We start from the raw sequence: 14,965 nt of genomic DNA, 5'->3' as shown, positions 1-14,965 counted from the left end.
CCTCCCCTCCCCTCCCTTCCCTTACTACACAAAACAGGCCAGCTCTTCCCCAATCTTGTCTCTCCAAATGGCAGTGCCAACCAGCCAGCCACCAAGACCACAGGGTGGAAGTCAGCTTCCCCTGAGGCCCCCATGCCCCCACCCGGCCAGGCCCCCTTCCTCTCGCCTGGACCACACAGGAGCCTCTTGCTGGACCCCCTCCCTGGGCTGCCAGCTTCTCCCACACCCCAACTCCCACCCTAAATTGTCCTTCACAGCATCCAGAGGACCTGCTTCATATCCAAGCTCACTCACAACCCAACAATGGCACCCAATAGCTCTTACAAGAAAAAATGAAATCCAGTCTGCACAACCCAGTCCATGAGTCCCAATGTGACCTGCTGCCTATATCTCCTAACCCCTCCGCCCTCATGCCCTCCCAGTCACACTGACCAACTTTCTGTTCCTTGAAAATGCCACATGGGCCCTGGCCAGTTGCTCAGTGGATAGAATGTGGGGCTGGTATATGGACATTCCGGGGTTGACCCCTGATCAGGGCACAAAGGAGAAGCAACCATCTGCTTTTCTCCCCTCCCCCTCTCCCTTATCTCCCTCTTTGGCTCCCATAGCCAGTGGCTCGATTGGTTCAAGCATCTGCCCTGGGCGCTGAGGATAGCTCGGTTGATTCGAGCATCAGCCCTAAATGGGGATTGCCAGGTAGATCTCAGTCCAGGTGTAGGCAGGAGGTCTGTCTCTCTATCTCCCTGCCTCTCACAGAAAGAAAGAAGAAAGAAAGAAAGAAAGAAAGAAAGAAAGAAAGAAAGAAAGAAAGAAAGAAAGAAAGAAAGAAAGAAAGAAAGAAAGAAAGAAAGAAAGAAAGAAAGAAAGAGGGAGGGAGGGAGGGAGGGAGGGAAAGAGAGAGAGAAAGTAAGAGAGAGAGAAAGAAAGAGAGAGAGAGAAGGAAAGAAAGAAAGAAAAAGAAAGAAAGAAAAAGAAGGAAGGAAGGAAGGAAGGAAGGAAAGAAAGAAAGAAAGAAAGAAAGAAAGAAAGAAAGAAAGAAAGAAAGAAAGAAAGAAAGAAAGAAAGAAAGAAAGAAAGAAAGAAAGAAAGAAAGAAAATGCCACATGACTTCCTGTTTTGGGGTCTTCGCACTTACTCTTCCCGCCCCCTAGAACCCCCTGTCCCAGTTTTTAAAATGGCTAAGTCTGCCTGACCTGTGGTGGCGCAGTGGATAAAGCATCGACCTGGAAACGCTGAGGTCGCCGGTTCAAAACCCTGGGCTTGCCTGGTCAAGGCACATATGGGAGGAGTTGATGCTTCCTGCTCCTCTCTCCTCCTTCTCTCTCTCTCTCACTCTCTCTCCTCTCTAAAAATTAATAATAATAAAAAATTTTAAATGGCTAAGAACCTCATCCTTATCATTAGCCTAAATGTCTCCTCCTTCAGGAAGCCTTCCCTAACAGCCTTATCTAAACTAAGGCCTCTCTGCCATTTCTTACCACAGGCCCCTGGAGATTTCCTTTGTCCCAGTGCCTAGAACAAAGCCTGGAACAAAGTGGGCTCCCGTGGACAAATCTTGGTGTCTATCATTGCTTAGAAGATGAGGAAGTCTTTCGAGAGGAGGACTGGGCCTTGATGAATGAATAGGAGTTTGCCAGTTAAAGACTACAGGTGAGAAAGGTCCAGGTAGAGGGAACAGCCTGCACAAAGGCCTAGAGGAGTTCAAGAAGGACAGCAAGACAGTCAGAGAACACCTCACATGCAAGCTGGTCCCTGGAGCCTGATTCTTCATGAGCCAGGCTGAGCTTGTGAGTGTTCGAAGCAACAGGTGACAGCACCATGTGACCAGGGAGCTCACTACCTTTCCTCTGTGAGCAGATCAGGCAGACGAGGGACCAGCGTGGGTGGAAAGTGGACACGAAGCATACATGCATGCAGGGAAAGAGGGGTTGTTCACAAGTCGTGACAAAAGTATTACTAATGCTAATATTTATTGAGCAACCAATGATTTATTGAGCAACCAGTGCAAAAAAATCATTTTAAGGGCTCTGATTTTACCAGAACCCAGCCTCTGAAGCAGGTACTGTCATGTCCCTGTGACACAGAGGGAGACACAGAGATGCAGGATTTAGTCTGTGCCCTCCCGATGCCCGCCTCTGTGCCAGATGGGGATTTGTGACAATGTTGGGGCGAGAAGCAGCCATGCCCAGCACCCACGTTGCTGGAGTCCGTACTTCTGGGCGCCTTCCTAATTCCTGGATCATGGCCAGAAACATGAATGGCCCAGAGTCCAACAGCGAAGAAATGGCTCACTCAAATGTGGAAACTGAAGTGTGTGACGAGGGACCATTGGTCAAGGGCACCCAGAAGAGCTGGTGCTGCACCCCGAGGCTAGCAGCAGGAGGGAGCTGTCACACTCCAGAGCACACAGGAGCAGAGGCCAGAGTGGATTCTGGAGCTCAAAAAGGAAATTACACGAAATCTACGAGGGGGGCTGGGGTACAGGGATGCAGCCACCCCACAGTCACTCACGCTGGCCCAGCAGACAGACAGAGCTAGAGAATAAAGAACCTCGTTCTCCTCTTCCTGCCAGGGCCTCCCATTGGCCAAATCCAGATGGAAGCCAGAGGCATGAAAGCCCATTGGCACAGCAGACCGCAGGGGACAGAACCCTGTGGAGAGATGATGTGAAGGGGTGAACGTAAATGCCCGGCCCCAAATGCACATTTCTGGGGGCCAGCGGTCATCCCAAGATCTGGGGTTGGGGCAAAGGCACCAGAGTCGTTGCTAAAGGCCCTGTGCTCAGACTGCTCCTCCAGGCTTCCAGGGGCTCCAGGATCACCTGATTTCCTGCTCTCCATTTCTTTCTGTTCCAGTACTAAAGTGGTCCCAGTCATCCAGTAACGAGATCCCAATTTCTATTGGACCCGTGAGGCGACAGGTCCTCAGGGTGGGGATCTGGGATTGGTCTCTTGTTCCGGTTGATTAACAGGCAGCGAGAATCCAGAGTGATCACCAGCCACTAGAACTCTCGCAGTCGTGGCCCATGCTGGCAGAACAAGGACCTGTAATTGCCCAGAACTAAGCACCTATTAAATCCCAGTGTTGGCAGACCGAGGTCTGGCTTCCGTGCACAGGATGATAAGCACTGTTTATTCAAGGGCTGAGGCTGTTTGCGCTTTATTGTCACATCAAAGAGTTTAAAAAAATAAAATAAATGAAAAAACAGTTTCAGGGCCTTAAGTCTTCAGCCTGAGGTCTGTTCAAAGCACCAGGGAGAGTTCCGTATCTCCTGGGGCTGCAGGGCTCCGAGAGCTGAAAACCAGACGTGGAACCCCGCCCCGTGCACGGCGCCATCACAGCGCCTACCACATTGCCAGGCTGGCTGTGTGACAGACAGGGCATTGTCTGGGGGAAGAGAGGGACTCTTAGACTGGAGTCACGACCTGCAGAGAAGTCCAAGGACCCCAGTGTGCATCGTGGCACAGCAGAAGCAGCCCTGCCCCTACCCCCCTGTGGGATGTCTGACAGGAGAGGCGTTCCTATGCCAGGAAATTCTACGATGACCTCATCTGTGCCTGTCTCACCAGGGAATGCTAATTCTTCTTTCCCCATCCCTGTCACCCCCACCCCCACCCCCAGACTTATAACGACAATCAGTCCCAGCCTGTCCCAGAGGACAAGCACTAAATCAAACCAGAGAGAAAAGGGCTTATATTGTTTCAAACAACTGTAAACACTTGCTAACTTATCTCAGCAAATAAAAGGAGGGGAGATATGTATGGGAAACAGTTACAGGGCGCTGGGCCAGGGAGGAAGAAACGCACTTGTGGATGGAGCCTCGCTCGCAGTAAAAACACCCTTGCCGCAAAGTCTGAGTCCATGACTGAGAGTGGACTGAAACGGTCCTGCGCTGTGTGGAAATGAGATGTATAAAGTAGAAGGTGTTTGCATGGATTTGTCGTACATGACCTCTTCCCTGGGAAGGCCCGGAGGACAATGGAGACACAAGGGAAGGCAGTGGCTGGGCTCTGTCACCCAGGAATGACACTGGGAAATACAGACATTGAAACAGGCCCCTCAATTTCAGCGGAATTGCGGTCATTTCAAAATGGCGGTGGCCGAGGGGCAGCCCTTTCACCATCAATGGCAAGGTGGGTGTATGGGTTAGTTTTTGCTGCATAACAAGCCATTCCAGAACACAGCAGCTTTAAAACAGCCACCATCTTATTCAATGTATCATACTGTGTGAGTCGGCCAGCAGTCCTTCTGACCTGGGACAGCTGGGTGGTCTCTGCTGGGCTCAGCTGGTGGTTGGTCATGAGAATGTACTCACTGGTGAGTGTGGCTGTGACCGCCTGGCCCCCGTCTTCCCGCAGACATGCTCAGGCTGGTTTCCACAGCAGTCCCAGCACAAGAGGGGGGGCAAGCCTCAAGACAAGCACTCCCCTAATCTCTGCTTGTGTCACATCATGGGATATATGGAAAGTGACAGGACTTGCATGGCCCCCTGGATAAAGCAGCAGTGGCCCAAGAAGACCAGTCTGGGAGCTCTGACCATCCCGAGGGCCAGGGTGTGGGGGGTGCCTACCACCCCTGATGGCACACCCACCGTGGCACACCCCCGTGAGCTCTGACCTAGTGGCACTACCCTTGCTCTCTGGGCTCTATTAGCTCAGTGTCACCAATGCAGTGGACTAACACAGTGTTCTGTGGGCGGCACTGTCCCAGCCGCCGTGGAGGCTCGCGAGCATGCAAATTCAGGGCCTCACTGCCTAGTTTTGGGGGCACTACTTATCCAGGAACACAGGGACAACTCCCCTACCCAAAAGACAGCCATGGTGCTTAAGGGCCTAACCACGGTCTTAGCTCAGACTGTTCGCCTCCAGTCCCCACTGCCCGTGTCCCTCACACGACTGCTTCCCTTTCTCCTCAGGACGTGCCTGTCTGCATGAACCTTGTCTGCCTGTCTGTCCCTCTACTCTCTAGTTAGTTCTCAGAGCAGTGTCTACCCTTGTTCCCCGCGGCAGCCCAGGACCTAGCTTGGCACACAGTAGACCCTCAATAGATAGTGACAAAACAAATGTTCATGTTCCTACTGTGTTGGGCTCATGGGGGCCCCAGACCACTGCTGCAGGGTAAAGCCCAAACCTGGTCAGTAGTGAGGATAATAACAATTTATTGAACCAAATGGTGCCCTCCCAAACAGTGGACTTCCACTTAAATAAAAACTGACCCAATCCGAGCTTCCCCACCATAAGATGCTATCCTTACATCCTCACAGAAGGAGCAGCGAGTGCTGGTCCCCTCAGGGGTGATGACCCAGTCAGGGACGATGCTGAGCTGGAAATCCCCTGGGGAAGGCCAAAAGGGATGACCTCAGAAAGTCCCTTCTCAGACTCTACAAACTCCAAGGGCAAGTGGTCCTGTAACATCACAGTTCCCCAGACACTTGCCACAAGGGGCCCCTGATGGAAGCAGAGACTTCCTCCCAGCAGAAACCCCTGGGAAGGGGATGGCTGGATTCAAGGGTTTCCTGAGTGCATGCCACTCGCTCCAGGGGGGTTACCCAGAATACCGGAGACAAAACAACTTCTATGAGTCAGAGGATTTGGTGTGCAGGGCCCTCCTCCCACTCCATGTCAACCTGAAGCCCACCCTCTCCTTCCTCCTTCTCCAGAAAGCTCCCCGATGCTTCTCCCCCACAAGACAGCTTCAACCTCTCCTCAGCTGCTCCCTGGACACCCCCCCTCCTTTCTCCACTTAACCCTGCAAATTATCTACCTGCTCGTCTCTCTCTCTCCAGGGCTCAAGGGCAGCGGCCTGGCTGTCACGGTCCACTTGGGACAAAACAGACCCTGGGTGAATGGCCCCTAAACAGGATCAACCCCAAGGCCCCTGGAAGGTTAGGGGTCATTGCTGGACTGAAAGAATGGACCAGGTTCTAGCCTCACCCATATTAATAGATATGCCTGCCTAATGAGAGCACAGGCTGACACAGGTTGGCTCCAGAACCCAGCAACTTCTCAGTCGGAGCACAGTGGACATTTGGGGCCAAAGGACTCTGTTGGGGAAAGAGGAATGTGTTCTGTGTGTTGTAGGATGCTTATCAGCAATCCAGAGACAACCCACTACACGCTGGTGCACCCCCGGCCCCAGTGTGACAACCCAAACTGTCTCCAGACATCCCTGCCGAACATCCCCTGATTTTAAGGGAAGGGAGGGCTGAAGTGCATGAGGGGGTCACTCTGGAAAGTGTGGGCTAGTTAACTCATCAGCAGTCCCTCGGGAACAAAGCCAGATCTGATCCCAAGCACCTCTCCAAAGCCCACGTTCTTCCCAGTAACAGAAATTTTTAGTATTTTTAAAGAAATAGCACTGTTGCCTTATTCTTCAGGCTAGCCATACTTTAATAGTCACAATTTTAACATTTCGTAGGGAGAAGTACAGTGCACCTGATGCCCCCAGTGACTTCCACAGGGAAAGCTAACCGCAGGGCCAGGTGTGGCCACCATCGTGGGTCACCTACGTGTCCCTTGTCCACCTCCCTGTAGCAGCATGTTTTCCGGCCTGTGCCACTTGCCCCCTGGCAGCTCTTGTTCCCGTGTGGAGCCGGGCGCAAGGGCGGACTCGCCCCACTCTGTTCTTCAGATCACCCGTCCACAGCCGTGACCGCCACCCTGTTTCCAGCGGTTCCCGCCCAAGAAACCCCCAGTCTCAGCCCACGGGGGCCCGCTGGCTGCTCGCCCACTCTCTGGCCCCACAGTGAGCTCCTTGGGGCAGAGCTGTGTGGGGATCACATGGCCCAGCACCAAGCACCGCGCTGGCACAGCCGGTGACCGCCACACAGAGGCAGCGACAACCCCTGATCACGTGCTCCTCACTGGCATAAATAACAGCAGTCTGTTCACACCACCTGGCCTTCTCCTAACCCGAGTCCCTGGCTTCGGAGCCGTCCGGGAGTGCTGGCCCGCAGCACCGGCACCAAGTGTCAGCTTCCTGCTGTCGCCGGGCAGGCGGGGTCAACGACATGGCCAGGGCTTGAGTGGCTTTTATTTAATATCCAGAGATCCACAGTGAACATGGCTTAAAACAATTAAAAAGACAATAAAATACCAGTAGACAAAGGAGGTGGGATAAGAATTCAGTTGCTTTAAAAATAAAAACAAAAAACCACACACACACAGTTCGTTAGGACATGGGTACAGGGAGCAGCTCAGCGCTTACATAACGAATACCTGTGGTTGGGAAAGAGGAAACGAAGCTTCAAGTAGGTGCCCATAGGCCCGTGGGCAGGTCAAAGACACAGCCACCGAGAAGGGTTAAGAGAGGTATTTCACACTCCGGCCTATTTCCTATGGGGAATCCCTCTAAAGAAAAACACAATTCACTGAACATGTGCATCCCAGAGCATTCCAGAATTAAGGAAAGGTTTCTCCGCTACCCTAAGAAGGTGTTCCAGCCTCCCTGATCCTGAACTGCCTCCCAGATAACTACTGTCCCCAAGCCCATGAGGACGATGGGCTGATCACACAGAAGGACTCAGTCCCCAAGCAGAGCTCACCCTGACTTCTGCCTTGGGTACCTGCCCCTACAGCCATGCGTCCATCTGGCCAGGCCAGGCTGTGGATTCTGACTCATCCTGAAAAGTAGGAGAAAACTGAGATGCTTACAGCCCAAGTGGGGGGCCCTTCACAGGTGTGCGGAAAGCACACCCACGACTTTGAACCAGCTTGGAAAACAGTTTGGATAAAAGGTCACTTTCCCTTCTGGAACCATAAATAGTCAGCACTGTGAGGCCAGCGTGGCACGGGAAGTTGCCCGTGCCTCACTCTTCTTTTCGCTCTGTTTCTCAGGCTTGAACGGGCCAAGGAACCTGCAGAGCTGCCCACCTGGGCCGACACCCTCAAGGGCTGTGTTCTCTCCAAACCCAGACCAAGCCTCCTTGGTCCCCACCCCCATGGCTCCCAGGGATGGGTGAACAAGCCAGGTGGGTGGGCCTCTGCTGGACCCCAGGTGCTGTGATTCCGAGGGTAATGTGAGCAGCACAGAATGTTCCAGTCTCGGCCACGGTGCTGACATGGCTCCTGAACGTCACTCATTCCGCAGAACAGCCTAATGCCATTCTAATTATTTCTGTCCCCTGCTGGAAACCACCTCCATCAAAACAGCTATTCCAAACCCATCCCCAGCCTGGAAGCAGCAGGAATATTACACTCTTTTCTAAATCTTGAGCGTGGGCATTCAACTTAATGTGGACAATTTGCTCAACAGCTCCGGTCTGCGGCGGGAAGGCAAACATTGAAGGACGAAGAAGAAGGCTGATGTGCAGGGGACTCCCCAGGGGTTGCACGCACATCATAGCGCCAGCTGGGGAGCTGGGGAAGGAGGTTTGGAGGGCGGTGAGCCACAACATGAGGACCACCTGAGACTCAGCCAACACTCCCCCATTTCTCTCCTGAGCCAAGCTGCACAAGGGGGTTGTAATGAGTGACCAGCACTCCCTTCCCAGGGAGCCCAAGGGGAGAGACACTAGCTGGGCTTCAGGAAGCCACATGTCCAGGAGGAGTGACAGGAACACTTCATCTCCCTCTAGAGTGTGTCACCCGAGAATCCCCAGGACCTCAGAACATGATTGTATTTGGAAATGAGGTCTTTACAGAGGTGATGAAGGTAAAGCAAGGTCTTAGGGGTGGGTGTGACCCCATGTAACCAGTGCCATTACCAGAAGAGACTAGGGCACAGACACACGCACACACACAGGGATGACCATGACACAGGAAGTAAACAGCCATCTGCATGCCAAGGAGAGAGGCCTCTGAAGGGGCCCACCCTGCTGACACCTGGACCTCGGACTTCTAGGCTCCAGAGTGGTGAAAGAACAATTTTCTGTTGTCTGAGCCACCAGTCTGTTAGGACACCCTGAGCACACAAATATACTTCGCTTCTGTAAAATTTTTTAAATGCACCCATTCCTAAAGAGGGCGACGAGGTGGCTGACTTCTATAGCACCGTCTCCAGCTGCATCTAGACCGGCTCCGACCCAGCCCATCCAGTAGCAAGAAACAAAGAAATTCCTTCAGCAAGTCCTTCCTTCCCTGGGTGGCAGTCCAGTCGTAGTTACTTGTGCAAAAAGAAAAAACAAAAAATTAAAAAACGACAACAGAGAGGCCAAGAGGTGGGGACGTGGGGGGGGGGGCATTCCTGCCCTGGCACAAAGCCTCTGGGACTTCAGAGTGGAGTTTTTAAAACTGCAGAAAAATGCTTTTTACTAAAAAGGCCTTGTTTCCAAGGAGAGCCCTCCCAGGAGACTCTGCCTGAACAGCCGAGCCGCCGGTGCCCGTCTGAAGCCTGTGATCACTCACTGGGCCATCGAAGGGAACGCAGGGTGCCCCACCAACAGGCTGAGGGCTTCTTCCTTTTCATCATTTGGTCCAAGCCAATGTCCATTGACTCAGCGTCTGGAAGAGCCCCAGGGGAAGCCAGGCCCCTAAAAGGAGCCCCGGTGTTCAGATCTCTGCTTGTCAAATTACACGGCAAGAAGGTTCAGGACGACAGCCAGACAGGGGTGTGCAGGGTGGGCGTGGGGAAGAACCGCGGGCTGTGAGGGAAGTCAGAGCCCCCGTCTGGGAGGGGAGCGCAGGGGGCATCCCGCCGAGGTCACTCCATGTTCTTGTACTTGGTGAACAGGTTGTAAAGTACCCTCAGGGTGGATTTGAGGTCCAGGTTCACCACATCTGCAGGAGAAAACAGAGAGACCGTTCACAGGACCAGAGAGCTCACCTGGAGCCCTGGCCCTCTGGGGACACACGGGACGGGCGCCATGTCCACAGCAGAGCACAGCGGTGTGAGGTCATCCAGGACGCTCTGGGCAGTGTCATCCCAAGTCACAGGCCTCCGTGAGAGGCCCCGGCTGCCACCTGTGGGATGAGCCCCTGGGGTGGCGGGGCGGGTACATCTTCCTCGCCTCTAGGGTTTGCATCAGGACCAGTGTGACAACCAATGGCGTCTGAGCGGTGTGGTGACTACAGCAGCCAAGGACATTTGCTAGAGACCAAACACTCAGAGGCTAATCTGTGCCAGAACCTCGGGCCTGCAGCGGGGTCAAGCCTCCTGGGGCAGGACAGGGTGGCAGCTGCTGTCCCACCCTTCATGTCTAGGCACATGGCGTGGCCTGCCCCAGGACACCTTGGGATCACAGCTCCCTCTGGGGCCCATGAAGAGTGGCTGCTGCCTTTGGTGGGAAGGGCGCCAGTCCTCCTGGGGGTCGGGCACCAGGTTCTTGTCCTCACATACCCTGTGACCTCAGACAAGGGGCGTGGGGAGGCTGTGGTTCACAGGTCATGGGATGGAATTCCTATCTGGGGAGCCTCCCACAGTGGGCATCCAGAGGGTAATGAACACACCCTACCCGGAGCTTAGGCTGTGGCTGCAGGCCCTGATTCTTAAAGTGAGGTGCCCGAACCAGGAGAATCAATGTCTCTGGGACACTTGTTTGAGATGGGATTTGTTGGACCCATCCCACAGCCCCTGAATCAGAACTTGTTCTTGAGGAAGCCCTTCGGGGATTCAGACGCTCCCTCCAGTTGGAGAATCGTGGAATAGATCAGTTCTCATGGCTGCCAGAAAAGGGCAGTGAGGTGGGCCCTCGCTCCGGCCCTGGCCTCAGCGCCTCATGGAGCATGACCATGCCGCCTCCCTGCTCACAAGCATCGTCCTTTACTGGCCATCAGACCACAGCCTGACAGTCATTAAGCTGCAATGAGCCTCTGATAGCCTTCCAAGCCATGCAACCACCCCCTGCCCGAGTGCTGGCACCAAGAGCGGCTGTTAAATCCTGAGGCCCATGGGCAGAGGCCTTGGACAGACCTACGCTGACCTCATGGGTGGCGGGGCTGTTGGTGGAGAATTGAGTGGTCACTAAAGCACCGACACTGGCATCACCATCAGCACAGCCCCCTGGTTCCCAAAACCAGGTGTGTGGGGGTCACAGGGGCATCCAGACCTAATTGGGAGAGGCAGGTCCAGCCTTCCAGCCACCTCGGAGACCTGGTCATACTTCCCTGCCGGGCCCTCCTTTCCCCGAGGGCACCGGCTTGGGGCCTTACCTTCAGGCCGAGCCTTGGGTTTCTTGAGCCCTCCGTCCAGCATCAGCTCAAAGGCGAAGGACACGTTGTGGACCTGCCAAGGGTGCAGGTGTTAATGCTGGGGCTGAAGCTGTCCCCAGGCCTGCCCACTGCCCACCACTTTCCTTCTGAAAGGACAGGGATGGAGCAAGTGTGGACAGAGTGGGTCTTTAAAATGACCACAAGGACCCAAGGCGCCCAGAACAAGGCACAGGTGGGCAGAGGTTTGCTGAGGACAGCACACACTCACTTGGTGACCCTTCCTCCCCTCATCAGTGCTCAGGGACAACTGGGAAATGCAGGGGTGAAGGCACAGAGCCTGCCCTCGAGGGCTAGGGGCTCCCTGTGTGTCTGCCTCGGGCCCTAGCACATCCTCATCATGAGAAGTGACCCCATTTTACAGATGAGAAAACTGAGGCCCAGAGAAGACAAGTCACTTCACAGAGGTTTCGAGCCCTGTGCACTGTCCCCAGCATAGAGCCGTGTCACCACCGCCCAACACATCTGTGTGTGGTGCATGGGAGCTCAGGTGTGGGGACCAGCCTGAGGTGGGTTCGGGTCTACGCAGGGGAGAAACAGCCCCTGTGAGGTGGTTGGGAGAACCAGGAGGTTGATAAGCACCAGGGCTCAGGAAGAGCCTCCTGGGGGTCCCATGAGACCTTCGCTTCCTGTGAGAGGAAGGGAGGATGCAGGGAGGGGCTAATGGTTGGATAAGGACCCCCAAGAATCGGCACCCTCCCTGAGGACAGCTCCTGCTGCCCGCGGGGCCACCACCACTGGGGTTCTGTGTCTCAAGGGTGAGTGGGCTCACACCACACTGGACGCCGTCCCCTAATATAGCCTTTCCTTCTGGGCTCCTGTTCAGAGGTGAAGGCGGACCAAACAGAATGGAACAGGCCGCGCTCCTCCCAGGCCAGGACAGCGACTGACAAGGACACCCACCCTCGTCTCAGAGGGAAGAAGGCCAGGCAGGGAGATGATACCCCTACCACTTACACAGCCTCATCCAGAGGCCTGGCTCAATTCACCATTCTCCCCAGCATTCTTATTCGTTTGAACCAGGAAAAGCTCTCTAAAACAACGCTACCAGCCGCGTTGGGCCTGCACGTGCCTGAGCCTAGTCACCAAACTGTGCCCTCGTTGCCAGAACGTGGTGATGCACTGCGTTTCGGGACCGCGTTCTGCAGCTCCACCCAGCCCCGCTGCTCTTGCTGGCTCACGCGCTCACCACTAACCATGGCCTCTAACGTGTCTAATCTGTCCTGATTTTGTCCCAGCAGGACAGGACAACATTTAGCCATGAGCAAACAGCCTACCGGGTGTCAGAAGTGGACAGAATGATAAACGCTGGCCCTGTTTTCAAAGGTCTTTCTGGCTGTCTGCCCCTCTGACTCATAGGTCTAGCACTTTGGGGAAGTAAGATGACAGATGCCTGTGTGTCCAGAGCAATATGGTTAGTCCACATGCAAGGTTTCCAAAGGCAACTGGATCCTGGCGGGTGGCTGATCATCAAGAGGTCCTGGCAGGAGGCCGACAGCCCAGTCACTCAGGGTGGTGACACGGGAGAACCAGCAACCCAAATGCAACGGTTGGGCCCTTGGTTCCAAATGATCCTATTTGGGGAATTTTCCTAGAAACAATCCACAAGGATGGAAACTATAAATATTGAAGGTGCCCCGTTGTTTCAGTAGGGATAAACCAGGAACACACTGATTGTGCAAGAGCGGGGAACAGGAGACAGTGGCATCAGGGCCCCTCTGTGGGGCACCTGGCAAGCTCGTGAAGCAGCAGGGGACCCCAGACGTGACACATGCGTGCCATGAACAGGGGACAGGTTTGCAACTGTACTGACCTTTAACCACAATTATTAAAGACCCAGAAAAGGACATGGACCCAGCAATGTCCATGGAATTGCTTCTTCGACTAGGGGGTCCGTCTAATTGCAAAACCACTTGCCGTGCAGTTTTGTGTTTTGGAGAATGCAGCCAACTCCAGACACAGCTGCCGGGGAAAGATATGTGGCGCACTTCCACAACAGAGACACACGCGTACCTTCTGATCGAAGCTGTCCGGGGTCAGGTAGAAGTGGTGCAGGGGAACAAAGTAGTCCTCCAGCAGGCCCATGAGCAGAACCAGGTACACGCCATCTGCAAACTGAGAGAAACAGTTGGTGAGGTTTCCGGGATACACACAGAGTTGGTAAGTGCTATACATCCACTCAGAAGGAGGAAAAGTATCGCCTGGCCTGTGGTGGCCCAGTGAATAGAGCATCAGCCTGGGATGCTGAGCTCACCACTTTGAAACCCTGGGCCTGCTCGGGTAAGGCACACGAAAGAAACAAGCAATGAACAACTAAAGTGCAGCAAGTACGAGCTCATAATTCCCGCTCCCCCCACCTTTCTTTTCCCTGTAAAATCAATAAATAAAATATTTAAAAGCAAAACAACCCAGCTCTAGTTCAGGTGAGAGAACCTGCAATCAGGTGAAGGACCCGGTACAGGCACCACGCTGGGGACTAGATGTGACCGTGCATGGGTGTGGTGCTGGAGTGTAGCCGCATGGATGGGACCAGGGCTCGGGGGCCAGACCGCCAGCCAGGAGGCCCATTCCCCACCACTGGCTTGGGGACGATGCGGGCTCTATCTCTCAGAGCTGGCATGCAGATCCAGGTGGACGGTGACACTGAACACTCTCTTGTGGTCAGTGGCGGCATGATGGATCCAGAGCTCGCAGGCGCCCTTGGGTTTGGGGTTGGTGGCCCCATCCTGCCCACCTGTCAGCTGCTGCCTGAGTGCCTTCCCCTGGCTGTGCTCAGGGCCCAGGACAAGAGCCTTGGTAACAATGAGCCTTGTGCACACCCTGCAGCCAGCGCACACCCCTCCTGGGCCCCGCACAGTGGGGCCAGCACTGGGGGAAGCCCTGCAGGCTGCAGCCGTCACCTGAGATCCCAGCCACTCTCTGGCACCTGGGCACCTGGCCCGGAGTCCAAAACAAAAGCCCCTGCTCTTTGGCAGATAGATCCTGCCCCCATATGCCAGGACAGGGTTCAAGCGCCCCTTTCACAGAAAAAGCACTGGAGACGGGTGGAGGCAGGCCAACGTCATCACCACCGTCCACTGTCAGAGCCCTGACCTTGGCAGGGAGGCAGGAGTCAGGACCAGCAGAGTGTGGGCGGGCAGGGTCCCTCCAGGGCACAGAGGCAAGTGTTCCAAGCCCAGGTTTAACGTGGTCTGATGGGTAAATGACCCCCTGCCTACATGTCGACATCACTCCCTCATCTCCTTCAGGAGATCAGAGGGGTTTTTTAGAGAGAAACATACAGGCCCTCGACACAGCTGTCTTCTCTGCTCTGATGGGGCGACTGGGGTGGTGGAGGGAGACACGGAATGGAAGGGGCACCCAGGACGGCGAGGGCCAGGCAAAGCATGGCAGTTTGTCAGCCACGGACCCTCCGTTTCCACACAGAGCAGGGGTCCTGAGAGAGGGTGTGCCTTATATGAGGGGCCCAAGACACCATCATCACCATCTCCATTAAAGTACTAAACTTCAGCCTGACCAGGCCATGGCGCAGTGGACAGAGCATTGCACTGGAACACGGAGGACCCAGGTTTGAAACCCTGAGGTCACCAGCTTGAGCCCAAGGTCGCTGGCTTGAGCATGGGGTCACTTGCTCTGCTGCAGCCCCCCACCCCTAGTCAAGGCACATATGAGAAAATAATCAATGAACAACTAAGATGCCACAACAAAGAATGGCTGCTTCTCATCTCTCTCCCTTCTTATCTGTCTGTCACTATCTGTCCCTCTCTCTGTCTGTTGAAAGAAAGAAAGAAAGAAAGAAAGAAAGAAAGAAAGAAAGAAAG

At 54.5% G+C, this 14,965-nt stretch overlaps 1 protein-coding gene across 2 annotated transcripts in view; it reads right to left on the bottom strand.

Annotated features, from left to right (window-relative positions):
• Positions 1 to 7,014: 7,014 nt before the first annotated feature.
• PARVB (parvin beta) overlaps positions 7,015 to 14,965 on the bottom strand; it is a 93,409-nt gene continuing 85,458 nt past the window's right edge. For both annotated transcript variants that reach the window (XM_066358625.1, XM_066358626.1), the window contains exons 11-13: positions 13,158 to 13,259; positions 11,088 to 11,160; positions 7,015 to 9,716 (exon numbers count right to left, since the gene is read on the bottom strand). In XM_066358625.1, coding sequence (XP_066214722.1) covers positions 9,640 to 9,716; positions 11,088 to 11,160; positions 13,158 to 13,259 — 252 coding nt within the window. In that variant the 3' untranslated portion in view covers positions 7,015 to 9,639. The remainder of the gene's footprint in view (positions 9,717 to 11,087; positions 11,161 to 13,157; positions 13,260 to 14,965) is intronic.

Source organism: Saccopteryx leptura, chromosome 1 (genome assembly GCF_036850995.1).
Source record: "Saccopteryx leptura isolate mSacLep1 chromosome 1, mSacLep1_pri_phased_curated, whole genome shotgun sequence".
Taxonomy (NCBI): Eukaryota; Metazoa; Chordata; class Mammalia; order Chiroptera; family Emballonuridae; genus Saccopteryx; species Saccopteryx leptura.
The sequence above is the reverse complement of the archived record's forward strand: the minus strand, read 5'-3'. Positions and strand labels throughout refer to the sequence as shown.